Source organism: Rana temporaria, chromosome 1 (assembly GCF_905171775.1).
Source record: "Rana temporaria chromosome 1, aRanTem1.1, whole genome shotgun sequence".
In the NCBI taxonomy this organism is placed as follows: domain Eukaryota; kingdom Metazoa; phylum Chordata; class Amphibia; order Anura; family Ranidae; genus Rana; species Rana temporaria.
The window spans coordinates 606,887,990-606,907,277 of NC_053489.1; the positions used below are offsets into that span (position 1 = coordinate 606,887,990).

General features: G+C 42.9%; 1 protein-coding gene across 1 annotated transcript in view; it reads right to left on the bottom strand.

The window, feature by feature from the left end:
* Positions 1 to 19,288, bottom strand: part of SLIT2 (slit guidance ligand 2) — a 397,141-nt gene that overhangs the window by 50,350 nt on the left and 327,503 nt on the right. The window contains 6 exon segments of the mRNA XM_040335198.1: positions 2,478 to 2,540; positions 2,543 to 2,615; positions 2,617 to 2,644; positions 8,518 to 8,661; positions 9,668 to 9,811; positions 18,303 to 18,377. Of these exon segments, the coding sequence (XP_040191132.1) occupies positions 2,478 to 2,540; positions 2,543 to 2,615; positions 2,617 to 2,644; positions 8,518 to 8,661; positions 9,668 to 9,811; positions 18,303 to 18,377 (527 nt within the window).

The window sequence follows — 19,288 nt, forward strand, 5'->3', positions numbered from 1 at the left end:
AGTGGGCAAAAATGACGTTTTTAAACCCGCACATGCCCAGAAGCAAGTTTTGAGACGGGAGGTAAAACTACCATTCATAATGGAGTAAGCACATTCATCACGCTGTAACAGACAAAAAAGCATGAATCGTCTTTTACTAACAAGTAACCAGCTATAAGCAGCCTCAAGGCAAATAGAACTTCCCCTTTAGAGTGCCGTCACTTTGTTCATAATTTTTCAAAACGATGGTGTGTATGCTACATCGTTTTTGAAATGAAGTTTTCAAAAATGTCGTTTTTTGTCATCACTTCAAACTTCATTTTTTTTCCATCGCAAAAAATGACCGTCTGTATGCGGCATAAGAGTCTAATGGCGCGTACACACAATCATTTTCCGAGTTGTAAAAAATTAAGTTTTTCAGGCTCTAGAAAAAAACGTTTGTTTTTTTCAACTTCATCATTAAAACGACATTGTCCACACTACGATCGTGAAAAAAAATGCTCTAGCAAAGCGCGGGTGACATACAAACAACGTACGACGGAACTATAAAGGGAAGTACCATGCGGATGACGCCACCCTTTGGGCTGCTTTAGTTGATTTTGTGTTAGTAAAAGACGATTCGCATCTTTCAGTCTGTATACAGCGTGTTGAATGTGCTATCTCCATTACGAATGCTAGTTTTACCAGAACAAGCGCTCCCGTCTCATAACTTGCTTCTGAGCATGCGCAGGTTTTTCAGGTCGTTAAAGCCCACACACAATCATTTTTACAACCTTAAAACGACATAGTTTAAAACGTCGTTAAAAAATAGAGCATGTTCGAAAAAAAATTGGTCGTTTTTCAGAACCCGAAAAATGCTCTGAAGCCCACACACGATCATTTTAAATGACATTTTTAAAATACCTTAGTTCTTTTACAACCCGAAAAATGATCGTGTGTACGCGCATAAGGCAAGTTCATTGTGCTCTAGTCATTATAAGTCTTTAACAGAGTCCTAAGCTTTTCAAATGGGGGGGCTGGAGATGGAGAAGATAAATAGCAGTCATTTTACACAAGATGTGTTGCATATGTTTGTGAATTTTCAGGATATTCATCTGCAAGATACATATTGTAAAAGGAGGCTAAGTTTCATCACCAGGTATTGGGGGTGTTAAACCAGGCACGAGACAGCAAGGCAGCAAACACACTAGAGCTTTGGTGCAGGAGGGCTTTGTACAGCAAGTCAATACCATAAAATAACAAAAAAATCTGCTCATTCAATCCACTAATCAAACTCAGGGTCAGTTCCTAACAACAAGGTGTTACCTAATGGGTTTGCAAAGATCAGCAGGCAGCACTTTTTTAGCGTTCTGCCATCAGCCATTTTTTTCACCCAGCAGTAGGCTCCCACAGTATACAGAATAAGGCCCCTTTCACACACACAGACCATTCGTCTGTTTTCATCCATCCGTTGAAGGATGAAAATAAAGCGGCATTCCTATGGAAAATGGATGAAGAATTGGATGATCATCTATTTACATCTGTTTTTTATCCGCTTCCGTGAACATCCATTTTTTTTTAATGGATGAAAACCCTATTTTTCATCTTTCAGGATCAGACGAAAAATCAATGTAAACATGCAATCGTTTATTTTCTTGACTTCGGTCATAAACCCTGATGCCCTCACCATATGTATGTGAGAAACCCAGGTGACCACAATCCTGCCAGTCAGTAACATACATACATACACACACACACATACTCTGTATACACAAATAGCATAATGATTCCAACAGGTCCAGGTCTTTTAGTTTTATTACAGATGTGCTGGAGTACATCAAGCCATTCTGCTGCATTAAATCAACCACTAACCTGGAATTATGGAACCTTACAATCTTCTGGTCATGGGTTTAATCAAAGTCTCTCTGCATTCTTAAATATTCACTTTACCACTGCAGTCTAGTTATACAGATTTCTGATCATTTATAAAGAAATTATTCTGTTACCTCCCCTCCCCCAGATACAAAAATGTAGATCTAAAGGACAGAGGGTGCCGATTACAGAATGACGGAAAGAGGCTACAGTACCACCCAGAGAACCTCTGAAATGCCTACTCAGTCAGCTCTGCCCTGCCAGCTGAAAAATAATAAAAAACCAACTGGCCTTAGCAGAGTTGCATCATTTCCTCTACTGTACTGCAGTTAATTCAGAGCTGCTCTTGAAACAGCTTTGTAAATGTTGTTTTATACTGTAGTCCAAAGACATTTGAACTGTAACACAAACTGCCTAATGTAACAAGACACAGAGAAGACTCATGTCCATAATTTGCTAAAAAAGCATGCCAATTTCCAAGGTTGGAAATATAGAAACGTTCTTCTTCTAAATCAGGGACAACTGGAGGTTTGTTGCTCACCAAAGCCCTCATCATTATTTTTATATTTATTTCTATTATAGGGTTAATCCTATAGTAATCCATATATGATCCAACACAAAATCTAGTATAGTAGTTGATTTCTTACCATCATCACAGGTAAAGTCCTGTATTGCAACATCTTGTATGGGAATCTCCTTCAGGAAGTATGTTTTTGGCATCTTGGATTTCCAGTCACAATACGTTTCTTCCTAAGCCAGTTTCCCAGCCAGGCCAGGTGACAGTTTACAGTTAAATGGGTTCCCCAGAAGGTTCCTGTAATAGAAAATGACAATTCACATTTTGTCCACAGGCAAAGTTACACAGGCACTAACAAATATGCAATAAAGAAGACTTGATACTTAAAGTAGATGTAACGCCCAACTGCATAAAATTTATTTTGCTAAAGTGCATTATACACAGGGGCCTTTTAGAATACACTATTTTCATTGTCTACGTGATACTCTCCCAGCAGCAGGGTCATGTCATTGCTTCAGTTCTGATGGAGGCTCGGTTCACACTGCTGCAACCTGAAAGTCAAGCAATTTTATGCAAATTGGGTGCGGACTGATGCAACTTTGAAGCAACATCAGGGAATGCCTGGGTAATCTTTTCTGTAATGTCAGATCCAAATCACATCAATATAGATGAGGATCCGACTTGGAAGCAACTTCCCTCAAAGTCTATGAGCACAAATCAGATAGAAGTCACCTTGAAGTAGTACAGGAACCTTTTCTAAGGTAGAAGCAACTTCAGTAGTGCTAGGTAGCACAGCTCTTGTTGACTACATGGGATTTCACATTGTCACGTGACCTTGAGGTCTCACAAGTCGAATCCCAAGTCACAGCATTGTGAACCAAGCCTTAAAGTGATTGTAAAATCTTGTTTTAAAAATATAAATAAAATAACTAGCAAACATGTTATATTTACCTCCTCTGTGCAGTTGGTTTGCAACGAGCAAGCCCGGGTTCCTCTTCTTCTCGGGTTCCTCTTTGATGCTCCTGTCCACTCCCTCCGATCAAGTGCCCTTCAGTTAGCAGCATCCTATGGGGGCACTGGAGCAGAGTTACAGCTCTGTGTTCCATTCAGGCACAGAGCCCTGACCCTGACCTGGCCCACCCCCTCTCTCCCATGATTGACTGACAAACTTTAATTGACAGCTGCGGGAGCCAATGGCACCACTGCTGTGTTTCAACCAATCAGAAGGAGTGTCCAGAAGGTTTAAGCCTCGTACACACGACCGAGGAACTCGACAGGCAAAACACATAGTTTTCATTGTCAAGTTCCTTGTTAGGCTGTCGAGGAACTCGACAAGCCAATTTTCTCCATTCCCGTTCAAGGAAATAGAGAACTTGCTCTCTTTTTGGCTCGTCGAGTTTCTCGACAGTTTACCTCGACGAAAATGTACACACGACCGGTTTCCTTTGTCAAAAAAATATCTCCCAGCAAGTTTCTTGCTGGTTTTTTGCCGAGAAACTCGGTCGTGTGTACGAGGCTTAAGACATTCGTGGACATTTGCTGGAGAGTGATGGGCTCAAGTAAGTAATTAGGAGGATGTTGGGGAGGCTGCTACACACAAAAGGTTATTTATCTTAATGCATTCTATGCATTGAGATAAAAACCTTCTGCCTTTACAACTCCTTTAAGCATTTTGATTATAGGGTGTTCACCCTATTTAAGGAAGTCCCTGAACAAGGGCCTTCATGGCAGTATTACCAGGTATTATTTTAATGAAAGTTGTTGATATTAAAATCCTGAACATGGCTTTTGACGTAACAGTAATGTTAATGTTGCAGAGGGATTTTTTGTGATTATCTGGAAAATAGATGAATTGTGATCCATCTTTTTTTTGATCACCAGCTGTATTATATTTTCTAAATAAGCCTGGAATGGATCAATTGATGACAATTTTTTTTTTTTAAAGAATGATAACAATGATGTTCATGGTAATAGTTATGATCATCATTACTACACATTTTTTTGGACTAATGCTCTGCATTACATAAACTTTAAAATGTCTTAGATGGTACATTTAGTTTGATTCATGCAGGTTTTGACATTTTTATTATATATTTATAGTTTCCAGATGTAGAAATGCAGCACGTCTCCTATCAATGAAAAACTCTGTCTTTTTGTTCTCACCCGATATTATAAAAGTAAAAAAATATACTAACTGATAAAACAAAATGTTTTATTATTGCCATTTAAATGCTCTGGTATTTTCAGCTGCCAGCAAAAAGGAAAATAATGGTGTTACTTGTAGAAACCAGTGAAATTTTCTATCTAATTTAAAGGGGTTGTAAAGATATTTTTTTTTCCCTAAATAGCTTCCTTTACCTTAGTGCAGTCCTCCTTCACTTACCTCATCCTTCCATTTTGGTTTTAAATGTCCTTATTTCTTCTAGAGAAATCATCACTTCCTGTTCTTCTCTCTGTAACTCCACACAGTAATGCAAGGCTTTCTCCCTGGTGTGGAGAAAGCCTCTTGAGGGGATAGGGGGTGAGCAGGAGGTCAGGACGCTCTCTACTTTGCAGATAGAGAAATGAGCTGTGTGTTAGTGGGCGTCCTGACACTCCTGCTCGCCCCCTCAAGAGGCTTTCTCCACACCAGAGAGAAAGCCTCGCATTTACGGTGTGGAGTTCAGACAGAAGAACAGGAAGTAAGGATTTCTCAGAAGAAATAAGGACATTTAAAAGCAAAATCGAAGGGTGAGGTAAGTGAAGGAGGACTTTTTTTTTTCCTTTAACAACCCCTTTAGGTGCCTACAGGCAGCCTCAGCATTTACCCAAACCAGCCAGTTAAGGGTCAGATTGGGGAATATTTGTATGTCTTTAGGCTCAGTCCTTAGTTTCTGTTTGGAACCAGATCCTTCCATTCCTCTTTCCTTAAAGACTCTCCTTTTTCTATACATCTATCTATATAGAGCAGATAATTGAAACTGAACTTTTTAACTACCTAAAAATCTTAATGATGATCTACATTTAACACCCAACCTCTAAATGTTTTTCATATTTCGTTAAAGAATAATATAATGTTAGTATAAAGTTGTGAAAAAAATTATAGGTATTTTATGTATCCTTTTTTTTTTTTTTTGGCAACACTGACCCTTCTAGGCATCTGTGAATGCACAAAATATGTTTTTTTTTTACCATGACATCTTCATGGTCTGTATAATTATAGGTATACATGAGTATCGGTTACCATATCAGAATGCAGGAAGCAATGGTATGTACTTTGCTTCATAATGCTCAATTCACTATGCTTTATTACAAGGATATGCGGTCTAATTTAGCCATCTGACTATAATTTTCAAATCCCATTGGACTCAAGCACTAAAAGAACTCACCTTGTTGAAAATAGGATAAATATCTTGCCTGTTAGCTTTTGAAATTAAGCCTTTTTTCTGCTGTTTTTCACACATTAAGCACTCCTGGTGGCCCATTTTCAGTTCCAAGACACCCATCGCTGGAGTATCTGAATATAAGTCACCATGCAGGTATTTATATACAGTAGCGATGATATTAAATGCAGCCCTTTACATACTGTACATTCACATCAGTCCCTGCTCTCACTGAGCTTAAAATCTAAGGTCCGTATCTCACATTCATACATACTCATACTAGGGCCCAATTTAGGCAGGAGCCATTAACCTACCAGAATGTTTTTGGAGTTAAGGAAAGCTGTTGGCATCTTGGAGAAGAAGCTTTTTTACTAGCAGCTATACTAGCCACTAGCAATAATCACATGCAAAACCAGATGGTGGGTGTATGGAGGGAGGGAGAGGGAAGATTGCACCCAAGTTGATCGATCAGCTTGGTACATTCAGCCTGCCCATACATTGTTTGAATCTCTGCCGTTTTCCTGCTGAATTGGCTGAGATTCGAACGGTCTAGGGCCAGCCTTAGCGTTGATTTACTAATGGGCAGAGGCTGTTCACTGAGAAAGTATGAGCTCAGTAATAAGTTGTGTTTGCTTTGTTTATCCAATAATGCACATGGGAAATAAAACAGAACATTTCCTGGTATAAATTGATGATTGAAGTGAGCACTAGCTTTACCTTATTTGCTATGTTCAGTGAACATCCACTTGACATACTTTCCGTAATGAACAGTCTTAATTATTTTAGTAAATCAGCTCTCCTGATACGCCTGTAGTAAACCATACGTATCTCTTGCTGTCTAGTGTATACAGAGTTAAATAAAAACTCGTACAATAATCTTGGCGCATCTAAAACTGTTTACTTTTTGAATATTTGAGGTAAGCCAGCAGGTAAACCTTTGTTCCTCAGAGCCAGCTCTGGATATCCTTTCAGTGATTCACAACGAGCTAGCATTCAGATTGTCATGAATCCCTAATTCAGCTCATTTAACAGGTTATTTCAGTATATTACCCATCTGACTCTCTGCTAAACCACACCTCTCACACAAAGCAGCCACCTGATAGAGGAATGAAAGGCGGATTACTTTTTTGTTATTGGATTTTAACTGACAAGCGCAATTTCATTAATTTGTCTACTTGAGATTTCATCTAGTCTGCAGCGTCACGGAGCAGTTTTCCAATTCAAACTGACAGCAGACTTGATTACATGCCAGTTACAGAAATGAATTCCCTCGCAATCCCCCGTAACCCTGGCATCTCGGCACTTCATTCCTTCTCTACTGACAATCCTTCCCTTCATAAACATGCCATCTTCATTTTCGGAAATTAGCGGCTAGGTGTATAGTGTCACATTTCATATAGATGAAGAAGTAAGAGTCTTATTGTCCTTGTGACCCACAGAATAGCTGGGAATTTAACATAATGACAATCCATTCTATCTTTAAGTGTACCTGTCACCTAATACGTGCTGCAAAAGAGGGCATTTTGACAGCCTCAAGTACACAGCAATTCCACACAAAAAATAGGATAAGTTTGAGTTAAAAAACAAAACACATTCATACTCACCTCTATGCTAGCATCGGTGTGATGTTGCATCTATATCAGCTCTGACCACTGATTGCTCAGATCTCAGTCTGCCCAGAGCACAAAGCAGTGATTGTCAGCCACTGCTCGGTGCTCTGCCCCTGGGAGGGCACAGGCGGCACGTTGAGAGGCAGAGCCAGCTGTCAATCCAGAAGACAATATTGTCGGGATCCTTCCCAAGCTTGGAGCAGCTCTGAATCTGAGTCACAAGAGAGCAAAAGTAAATGCACTCCTGTGACCCACAAAAGACATATGGCCAAAAAAAAAAAGCTTGGCCATACTCTTTTTAAAGTCCCTGCAAGGGCAGAAAAATACCTGTTGATATGCCAAAATTGCACTCAGCTTCTAAAGAGCCTGTTTCTAGACCAATTGTTTTAACAACATAAAAGTATATGATTTTTTTTAACGCATGTTATTTACCCATAAAAACCTCCCTTATGTAAACAACCAAAAGTCCTGAGACTGTCGCTAGGCGCCACCATCTCGGATGTGAGGTAAGCAGTCCCAGCAGATTCAGAATTGCCACTCAAGTATTACCCTTTGCTCCACCCTGGCAGTTACCAAAAAAAGGTTATGTAGGGAGATGAGGTTTGGAGGAGCTTGAGAGTAATTGGACAATAACAGATATGGAGAAGGCTATGCCATGCAAGAAGGGAGCCAGGCTAGGAAACGGACTCTCGTGGAGGTCATAATGAGTTAAATATCCTATGTTGTTTCTGTCCACTACAAAAACTATTACAGTAAGATCCAAGATGGATAATTGTCTTTGTATTAACAAGTCCTATTCTGTTTGTATCGTTTATCCATATACTTCCTTTAGCTGCAGATTGGCAGTTTCATAGCAAAGCAAGGCACTTATGTAGACTACAGGACTTTGACCATATACCCTGCTCAATAGGTTATTTTTTATAACAAATTGATTGAAGATTTAAAACAAATGTGATTGGTTACCATGGGTTATTGCACTTTACACACCCCAATTAAATATGGCAAATGGCATGGCTAAAGGTGTACTTTCTGCACAGTGAACAAGTTACAGGCTTTAGCAAAGCCCCCACTTAGTGCAGCACGAGCCTTCAACCAAGCTGATGGGGTTTCCTATATAATTCCAGTAATAAAGAAGTTAGTTATTCAGAGGAAGGTCACACAACGGTATGAACATTCTGTACTTTAAGACATTACTTACAGTGTAGACAGGGAATGCAATGTGTCGAATGCTCCAGGGGCAACTGTGACAATCTGATTGTCATACAGAGAAAGTAATCGCACAGAGCTCAGGCCAGTAAAACTGTCATTATTCACACAGCTAATGTGATTACTTCTCAGCATCCTGCAAAAGAGGAAATAAAAAAAAGTTTAGTTTTGTTAGATGCTCAGTGTTATGCACAGGCTGTAGAGCAGAATTTAAAATTGATCCTGCCTAGGATATACCCAAGGTGCCTGGACTCAATCATTTACACCACAGTCGCTGATAAATCTTCAAGACACCATCATGCAGTGTAACCACACCAGCTCTGGCATTAGCTCCACTTGTTGCAAAGATTTACCAACTGGATGTACAGTACATATAACAGTTTTTATTATTTTCTATACTGCCAAAAATGAAGCTCACATAAACAAATAGTTTGTGTGCATAAGTATATTTGAAAAATGCATCATTAAAAAATGAACATGCCTTGGTGCCACCACTGCTAACCTCCCGCTGGAAATTCTACTTGCCTAGCTCTTGTTCTGTCTCACTGGTTTCATTACTTTCTAAATCACTAAGCAGGAGCAAGTCATGTTTAACTTATAGATCCTCATTTTTACATTTCTTAAGCGTTACTAGATACAGACAAATAGTGAAACAAACTTGATAATCACACAGACTATTTTGCTTCTACTAGTTTCTGATTGTTCATGCCTGTCTATCTGGAGAGAAGTATGGGCTCCATGGCTTAGTTTAATGTAAAAATTGCAAGCAATACCGTTCACTGATCATGGTTGATGTAAGAGGAGATTTTATTTTTATGTTCCTATGAGCACATCTGCGAAAATGGTTGCTTAAGCTGAATTAAAAGGATCAACATGTAAACAAGATAACCCATGTTGGCCTTCACAAGGATCTCCATTAACGATGCTGAAATTTAAAGTGCTAGTGGAATCAATCCTACATAGCAGAGGCTGATGTTGGTTCAATAATTCCATAATATTTAAAACATTGCTTATCCTTATCTGCAACAGATGAAGATTTTTCAAAGGACTCCTTAAAATATATTAATATGCCATACCCATTTTTCAGCAGGTTCTGATTAGTTACTTTAATGGAAGCCAGGATTAAATATCAAAATACGTACAGAGATTTTAGTCCATCCAGGCCTTTAAAAATTTTATGGTGAACATTCTCTATTCGGTTGCTTGTCAGGATGAGCTCATTCACTCCATTGGCTCCCTCAAAGGCTCCTTCTTCAATATCAGTAATCTTGTTATTGCTTAGATTTCTAAAAATAATACAAAATGCAAGAAAAATTACACTTAATACAATGCCAGCATGACAAAGTGGAAACACTTGGAAGATTATGATTTGAAAACAATGTCAAATTAAATATTAAAGAATATGTAAGCACGCATAACTTTGATCCTCCTTGTCAACTGAGGGATCTGTACATGGCTGGGAAAATACGTGTTTGATTAGATGTGTACTATATAGAACTATGCCAATAACAAAGTTTAATAATGATGTGTAGTCCTAGATGAGAACTTGATCAATCTATGTGCTGATCTTCTATTCATCTAACTTACATAAAGCAGTCATGTCAGCTGGTAATTTTATACCTAATTATAGTTCCAATAACAATGAAGTTCAAAGATATATAAAAACTCCAATGAATGTAGTGAGAGCATTTTTAAAAAATATCAAATACATTTTAAAATGCAACTAGTCTTATTGACTTTAATTGAATCTGTCCTTTGTATCATCATCCTGTAATGTGTTACACAGCAGCACTCAGACTTGTTAGAAGGAGTGCTAGCGCTAGCAGTCAGGCTATGCTGCAAGGCACATGCGCTGGAAGTGAACATGCTGATGAGAGTGGGGGATGTAGAGCACAGACACCTCACCACTGCAACTAGGTTGAATTGTAGTTTAAGCAAGCTGTACATCAACTGTAGAGTGGTTGTCTATAGACCAGGCTATACTATCTGGAAGAGTGCCTGGATTACAAGATTGGCAGAGGCGTGTTTCTTGACATCAACCTATTGTGCCTTACATGCCTGACTAGAAAGTGTATACCAAATTAAATGGCTGCGCACACTCCTGCTTAATGTACTATTTAGGAAACATTTGCAGCACCTACAGTAAAGAAGCTCTTCACTTCCATTGATGGAAGAGCCATTCAGAGATAGACATGGAGCTACACAAGTGTTGGATATGCATAACATTCATTACCTGTGTATATAAATCCAGTAATAACTTCTTGTCGTTACTGCAAAAACTAGGCTTTTTGTAAGCTACATGTAACCTATAAAGCTGCAGATATAAAAACTGCTCAGCTAGCTGTTTAAAAAATGTAAGTTGAGGCAAGCACAAGCAATAAGATACTTTAAACATTAAAACAAAATTGGAGATAAGCATTATGATGGAAGCATATTGTCATCACTGTCACTGCAAGTTTGAGACTAGCAATAAAAAGGTATCCCTGGCAAGCCCAGCATACAAGGCCATATTTATGTGAGAAAGGTTCTACACAAACTCACCATAGCACTTAAGTGTTTACATACTGACCCCCGCTGACTCTTTGGTATTGAAGATCTGGTGAACCACACCTAAAGGCTTTATATATTATTTGATTAAAATGAAGTTGAATGCACAACTCGCTACCCAGGTCTGAGATACAGAAAACTCTGGTAGAGCCAAATGTGGCCATTTGCTATTTAAGGCCTGGATGTTGTCTTGCAGTGCTGAGGTCCCTTCATATCCAAACATGAAGTTTGCATATTTTTCCTGAGACTGGGAAGATTTTCTCACAATGCTACTTAATCTTGCCAAAATTGTCCCTAAAAAAGTTGTGCTGTATGCTCCACTTTCATAGGAACTGATGTGATGAAGGGAAAGTCCGGATAGTTGCACACCAACTGAGATCCAAATGTCTTTATTTTCACATAAAAACATGAAGAACATGAGAAGCACTACATTACAAGCAAGGGTGGCATGGCTTACTTGTTTTGTGCTTTATCACAGCTCTGCGAGATAAAAACACATTTGTGTGCGAAACATGTAAGCCATGCCTCCCTTGCTTGTACATGTAGTGCTCCTCATGTTTTTATGTTAATAAAGGCATTTGGATCTCAGTTTGGTGTGCATCCATCCAGACTTTCCTTGTATCATTGCTTTAGCTGCGACTGGGGCGAGCACCTGCAGTGAGGCGATCATACTGTTGGAGCCGGCTCACCTGTGAGCAGCATGGACCTCTTGCTTGAGGAACTAGTGTTAAGGCTAGGCCGCAGGTTAGCCTGTGTTTGAGAGGAGTCAGAGGGCTATTTATCCCGCCTCCCCTCTAATCTCCGGGCGTCGGTGGGATTTTCTGGGGTAGCTGCGTCACTTCCGGTTCATGCAGGGCGGCTGCCAGCTATCTGCCTACCTTCGTTGCTCATGCCGGCTATGGTGGGGGGGCCGCCCGCGTCTTTCGGGGTGCACGCCGGGTTATCATCGAGGGGGGACCGCCCGCCACCTACCCTTTATCTTGCGCATGCTGGCTGCATCGAGGGTGATTTGGGGCGTTGTGGACTGGGGGGCGTACCCCCCCCCCCCGTCCACATCGGTCGGAGTCTGCTTTGCGACCCTCGCAGCCCCCCTTTTATTCACCGGCGCTCATGCCAAGCTGGGGGGGGGGGGGTCAGCCGCACCGCTCACACTCCCGGTGCTCTAGACAGTTCATTGCTTGTTCACACCGGGGGAGGGGGCTGTCCATCCATCCGTCCACGCGCGGCTCCATCTGGCATTGAGGAGGCCGCCCGCTTCTCCCGGCGCTCGCGCCGGGAGAGAGGGGGGGGCCGTACATCCACCTGCCCACCCACGCTGCCAGGGCTCCATCTAGGCATTGAGTGTGCCGCCCGTCCTCTTCCCCCGATGCTCGCGCCGGGGGGGGGGGGTTAGCGAACGTCCGTCCAACCACCAGCCTGTTTGGCCACTGCTAGGGCTCTGTCCCTGCATCTGCAAAGGACCGCCGCCGTTTCTCCTAGAGCTCAGCGTGGCTGCACGGTAGGCCGGGAGTCTAATGCTGGTGATGGTTAAACCTCTCTGTTTCCCATGGTGCTGGCATGGCGGGGGCGGATGCACCGGATGCCTCGCTCAGCCAGGCAGGGGGGGGGGGGTTTTCCCTCTTAGCTGTTCATCCCTCCCGGGGCATGGAGTAAGGGGACACCCATGGTCCTGGTTCTTTCTGTCACCAGGTTCCCTAGGAATGCCAGGGCTGGACGTGCCCTAGCATGGCCCCGTGGGGGGGGGGGGGAGTCTTTTGTGATAGTCTGGCTTTCTTTGGGGGTCACGGTTCAAGGGGAGGGGGTGCAGTCCAGCAGGGGGGGGGGGCGGTTGGTGGGGTGTCATGGCGTGTTCTTGCCTCACGGTGTTCATGGCATAGCGGTTGTCTGTCAGTAGCATGTTTCCGTCAGGGCGCTTTCTGTCAGTAGTATGTTCTGTCATAGCGGTTTCGTCAGTTGTATGTTTCTGTCATAGCGTTCTGTCAGGAGTATGTGCCGTCATAGCGGTTCTGTCAACAGTATGTTCTGTCATAGCGGTTCTGTCAGCAGTATGTTTCTGTCATAGCGGTTCTGTCAGCAGTATGTTCTGTCTAGCGGTTCTGTCAGGCAGTATGTTCTGTCATAGCGGTTCTGTCAGCAGTATGTTCTGTCATAGCGGTTCTGTCAGCAGTATGTTCTGTCATAGCGGTTCTGTTAACAGTATGTTCTGTCGTAGCGTATCTGTCAGCAGTATGTTCTGTCAGAGCGCTGCTGTCAGCAGTATGTTTCTGTCAGCAGTATGTTTTCTGTCAGCAGTATGTTCTGTCATAGCGGTTCTGTCAGCAGTATGTTTTCTGTCAGCAGTATGTTTTCTGTCAGCAGTATGTTCTGTCATAGCGGTTCTGTCATAGCGGTTCTGTCAGCTGTATGTTTTCTGTCATTGCGGGTTCGGTCAGCTGTATGTTTTCTGTCATTAGGGCGGTTCTGTCAGCTGTATGTTTTCTGTCATTGCGGTTCGGTCAGCTGTATGTTTTCTGTCATAGCGGTTTCTGTCAGCTGTATGTTTTCTGTCATAGCGGTTTCGGTCAGCTGTATGTTTTCTGTCATAGCGGTTCTGTCAGCTGTATGTTTTCTGTCATAGCGGTTCTGTCAGCTGTATGTTTTCTGTCATAGCGGTTCTGTCAGCTGTATGTGTTCTGTCATAGCGGTTCTGTCAGCTGTATGTGTTCTGTCATAGCGGTTCTGTCAGCAGTATGTGTTCTGTCATAGCGGTTCTGTCAGCAGTATGTGTTCTGTCATAGCGGTTCTGTCAGCAGTATGTGTTCTGTCATAGCAGGTTCTGTCAGCAGTATTGTGTTCTGTCATAGCGGATGTGTCAGTAGTATGTTCTGTCATAGCGGTTTCGGTCAGCAGCGTGTTTTTGTAGTAACTGTCATGCCAGTATCATGTTTCCCGTCTTAGCGTGTGTCTGTCATGGCGGTGCTGTCAAACATCATGCTTCGGTCAGCGTCATGCTTCTGTCATGGCGTTTTTTGCTATCACTGCCCTGTCGTTAGTGTTTCTGTCACAGCAGCTCTGTCATGGCGTGTTTCTGTCGTTGCACAGGTTCAGCTTACACTAGTGGCCGGTTCATCTTCGCTCATTCTTATGTCTCATCATTTTTCATAAGTTGCTTTCCTGGTCCAGTTGGCTAGGGCTCTCATCTCGGCATATGTCACGTCTACAGATCCATTCGTGCTGAGGGTTTTTTCATTTTCCAAGTGATTGTTGACCTCACTCTTCTCGCCTGTCATGTCTCATCATGCATTGCTTTGCATTTCGTTTCACCTGCAGGACTATCCACCACGGTCTGTGGGTACACGGGTCCTCAGTGTTCTGTTGCGCGGCAGGTCATTTGCGCTCACGCACGTTATTCGCCGGGGGGGGTCGTCAGGTTCATTCACATGCTGGGGTCCCTCCGTCGCTGTCTTCATACTCGGGTAGGCTCAGAGGGGCTTGTGTTTCTTTTTGGGGTTCTACTCCAGCGTGGTTCGGTCACATAGCTTGTCGGTGCTATGCAGTCATGGCACACGAACAGCCTTGTAGCGTCATGTGTTTTTCTTTGTCTTGTCATACCAGTCTTCCGGGTGTAGTTAGCCAGGGTTGCGCATTTCAGGATCTGTCACGTCTACAGATCCATACGGGCTGAGGTTTCGTTTTTATATGATTGATTGACCACAATCTTCATCGCCTGTATACCATACGTCATACGTACACGATCATTCTTACGCCTATACATCTACCCACCACGGTCTGTGGGTACATCGGCCCTGAGTGTTTCGTTTTTAATTACCTGTCTCTGCGCGGCAGGTTACACGGGCTCACGTACTGCTTACACTTAATCACATAGACTGGGGTGGGATCCTGGTCAGGTTCATGCACGCGCTGAGGTCTGGTCCATTTCTGCTACGTCTTTGGCCCAGGCAGGTACAGAAGGGGGGGGTGTCTCATGTTTTGTTGTTCTGTTGTCTTTTCTTCCTGTTTTCCTAGGGTTGGCGTGCCGCACGTTTCGGCGATGACACATTTTGGTACATCTGGCTGCTCCACGTGGGGGTTCAGAGCATGGTAGTACTCCGTCACTCGGGTTGGTCCGTACTTGACTTAGCAGAGCGGTAAGTCAACAAGGGGTTTCCTTTTCCGGCCACAGCAGGGTAGGCGGGTACGTTTCAGTTTGTGTCCAAATTCCATCCCAGTTACTTCACATACCAGCATGGGAGCGTGTTCTGGTCTGTCCTGCAAGGATAATTTTATCAGGGTTCTCGGTCATGAAGTCGTCACTTCTTCTCTGCTCATGGTAGGGTCTGGGCTGTTCTCTTGTTCATAGGTTGCCGGATCGTCGGGGCAGGCCTGTCAGTCCAGGTTTCCTTGTCCAATTCCCAGTCTCTTCCTAGGGTGGGGGGGTCACAGGCACTTGGGGTAGTTTGTGTCATGCCATGTCTGGTTCTGTCTGTTTATCGTTTGCATATCGCTACTGCGTGTTGGCCTCAATCCGTCAACATCAGCTACTCCTCTTGCGGGTAGCCGGCTCTCATACCCTTCCCTCCTATCAGTTTGTCCTTTTTGGCATCTCTCTCCTCTCACGTCCCCTTACCAGGTATAGTTTAGTTAGGCCAGGGGTTGTGGGTGTTTGACAGGGCTACTGGTCTTGCGTCCTATTGGATGATGTTTGCATTTCACAGGGCTTCCTCAGGTCGGCCCTTATTCCATTCCCCCCACGTATCTTCTCGCCATCAGCATTTGTGCCATGTCTGTGCTTTCGGGAGGGAGGCTTAGTCTATCAGTCCCTGGGACGGTCGTTTGGTTTCTGGGCAGTTGTGTAAGTGCCAACGGATGGGGGGGTTCCTTCTCATCGTCGGTTCTTAGTACGCTGGTTTCTGCTGTAGTCACGGATGCTAGTCGTTCTTTGAGACTGTCAGGGCATGCTTCCCTACCGGACCAGATGGTTCATGCCCTTCCACTTTCATCACAACCTACTTCCGGGTCTTTTTGCCCACTTATAGGCGTACTGTCGGCAAGGCCAATGGCACACCTCAGGCCTGGGTAGTTAGGATGTCGTATTCCTCGGTGAAGACTCTGACTACAAGTGTTAAGGCTAGCCGCAGGTTAGCCTGTGTTTGTAGGAGGAGTCAGAGGGCTATTTATCCCGCCTCCCCTCTAATCTCCGGCGTCGGTGGGATTTCTGGGTACCCACCCACCCATTTCCCCTTTTTCAATTTTGTCTTTTTTCATCATTTATTTCTTCACTTCACTATCACTTCGGGGTATGCCCACTTATAGGCGTACTGTCGCAAGGCCAATGGCCACCTCAGGCCTGGTAGTTAGGATGTCGTATTCCTCGGTGAAGACTCTGACTACAAATGTGAATGGGCACATTTTTTTAGTAACCAGCGCATAATGTCTTTGTGCTTTGAAATCATGTGAAGTAAGTGTTTGAAACATCTTGTTTTTGTTAACTCACAGCACCCACCGACCTAGACTGCTGCAACTCTATCTTCACACAAAAGTTATCAAAGAAAAAATTAAGCTCAAAAAAGTCAACATAATAAATGATTATGATGAATTTGTACAGTGTAAATAAATGAAATATGTGAGAATTTCAAATTTTCTTGCTTTCTGGCTTAGGTAATGACCTAGAAACTAGGCATGCAGTTTTCATCTTCTAGAAGTGGAGAAAATAAACACAATCTATCTTTCAACCTTGTGCCTTGTTGGTAAAAGCCAAGTTAAACATTGCAAAGACAGCTATCCTTCCGAAGCCTGTGTGATGCTTTTTATGTGTGAACGAAAATAATCTTTCAATTTTCTTTCTCCTTGCAGAGCTCCATTATATAGCATTTACTATATCGTAAATAGAATTTAGGTGAAGTCTCTGTATGAGAGGAAGCAAGAGAGAGAAGGAAGGCTGGGAGTACAAGTAGTAAGGAGCAGGAAGAAGCGGACATAGAGGAAGGAGGATGAGGAAGGAGAAAGAGGAAGGGGGGGGGTGAAGGGAGCAAAGGGAAAAAAGGAAAGGATAAAGGGAGCAAAGGAAAAAAGGAAAGGATAGAGGGAGGGAGCAAAGGAAAGAAGGAAGAAAGGGATGAAGTGAGGGAGCAAAGGAAAGAAGGAAGAAATGGATGAAGTTAGGGAGGGAGCAAAGGAAAGAAGGAAGAAAAGGTTGAAGTGAGGGAGGGAGCAAAGGAAAGGAGAGAGAAAGGGATAAAGAGAGGGAGGGAACAAAGGAAAGATGGAAGAAAGAGATGGAAAGAGGGGGGGAGCAAAAGAAAAAAGGAAGAAAGTGATGAAGGGAGGGAGCAAAGGAAAGAAGGAAGAAAGGGATGAAGGGAGGGAGCATAGGAAAAAAGGAAGAAAGGGATGAAGGGAGGGAGAAGAGAAGAGAAGAGAAGAGGAGAGAGAAAGTGAGCAAAGAAAGATACAAAGTGAGGGAGAAAAGGATGCAAGAAAGAAAGAGTAAGAAAGCATGCAAAGGGAGGGGGAGGAAGGAAGGAAGGAAAGAAAGAAAGAAAGAAAGAAAGAAAGAAAGAAAGAAAGAAAGAAAGAAAGAAAGAAAGAAAGGGAGAAAGTAAGAGAGAAATGGGAAGGGGGGAATCTCCTCCTAGTTATAACAGCAGACCAGAGATGCTATGAATAAGGCCCCGTACACACGGCCGAGGAACTCGACGTGCCAAACACATCGAGTTCCTCGGCCAGTTCAGCCCTGAAGCCGCCGAGGAGCTCGGCGGGCCGAGAGTTCCCATAGAACAACGAGGAAATAGAGAACATGTTCTCTATTTCCTCGTCGAGCTCCTCGTCGGCTTCCTCGGCGAAATTGTACACACGGCCGGGTTTCTCGGCAGAATTCAGCCAGAAACTCGGTCGGAAGCTGAATTCTGCCGAGGAAACTGGTCGTGTGTACGGGGCCTTAGACATCCAACCATTCTACTTGTATATGTAACTTTATTGTATTGGAAATTTGTTAACAAAGTGGGGATGGGGTGAAGTGAAAGACAAACGTTCTCCATTGGAAGGAAGTCTCCATTCTAATGTGTTAATGACTTAGGAGAACTGAACAGCAGGAGAAATATGTTGCCTTTATCTGGGTTTTACACACTAACTGCTGACAATGTCTTGACAGTTCTACTACTTTAACCTTGTCCCGGTTGCCTCTCTGGGATTGAACACACAATATGTAATACATAAGAGCTTTGGAAAGAAAACAACAAAAACGAAACCTACATTTTCCGCAGCTGTGGGAGCTTCTTAAAGATTCCAGTTGCTTCTATAACTGTAAACTCATTATTATTGAGACGCCTAAATGGAAAAACAGAAAAAATATACAAAATCAAGGCCAAAGTAAATGAGAAACAAATTTTGTTATTTTTCAGTTACAAACTGATGATTATAGTAGTACAAACACAACCAGTACATTATTCACATTTATGACTGGTAACAAAAAGGCCTCAGCCCTTTAAAGGTAAAAATCACAGCTGGTGTTTATACCTATTGCTTAGATATATACTTGTAAATACAGATATTGCTCAACAGGTTTATAGTTCTCAACTGCTACTAGATGGGACTGCATGTTCCTCTATTCTACATTAATTCATACATTCCTTCCTAGATTTGTCCTATTATATTATCCCATTTATCACCTAAATAAAAAACTTACATTGCTAAGAGTCTCCTCTAACACAGACTTCATAGAAACATAAAAGACTTTTGCCCATATTCAATAAAGAGCTCACAAATCCATAATAACCAGAAATAACTTAGATGAAATAATACTAATACAAGATGGATTCTGATGTGTTCTTGTGTGTTACTACACACAGAGTTCCACAAATTTTTGTGTTTATTGAAAGTATATTAATAAACAGCCAGTCACCTGTCCCACGGTCCAGCAGGGCACTCACCCCAACGGGTTTCACCCCATGTTCTCCCTTGGCAGCGCTGGCATATTCACTATGGGCACCTGGCTGTGACAACTTGCTGCTTCACAGCTGGGTGCCTACTGCGCAAGTGCGAGCGGAGCGGTGCTCTGTGACTTATCCCAAAGTCTTCTGGGACCTGTCATGTGTCCCAGAAGACTTCGAAAAGGAGAACTTCCCCTTCCAATCTCCTTAGGTGACCGGAGTGGGTACCTGTCAAAATCGGGTACCCGCTCCCCCCCTCCCCAAAAGTTTAGTTTCATAAACAGGTGCTGGAGAGGATGCCTTAAAGCA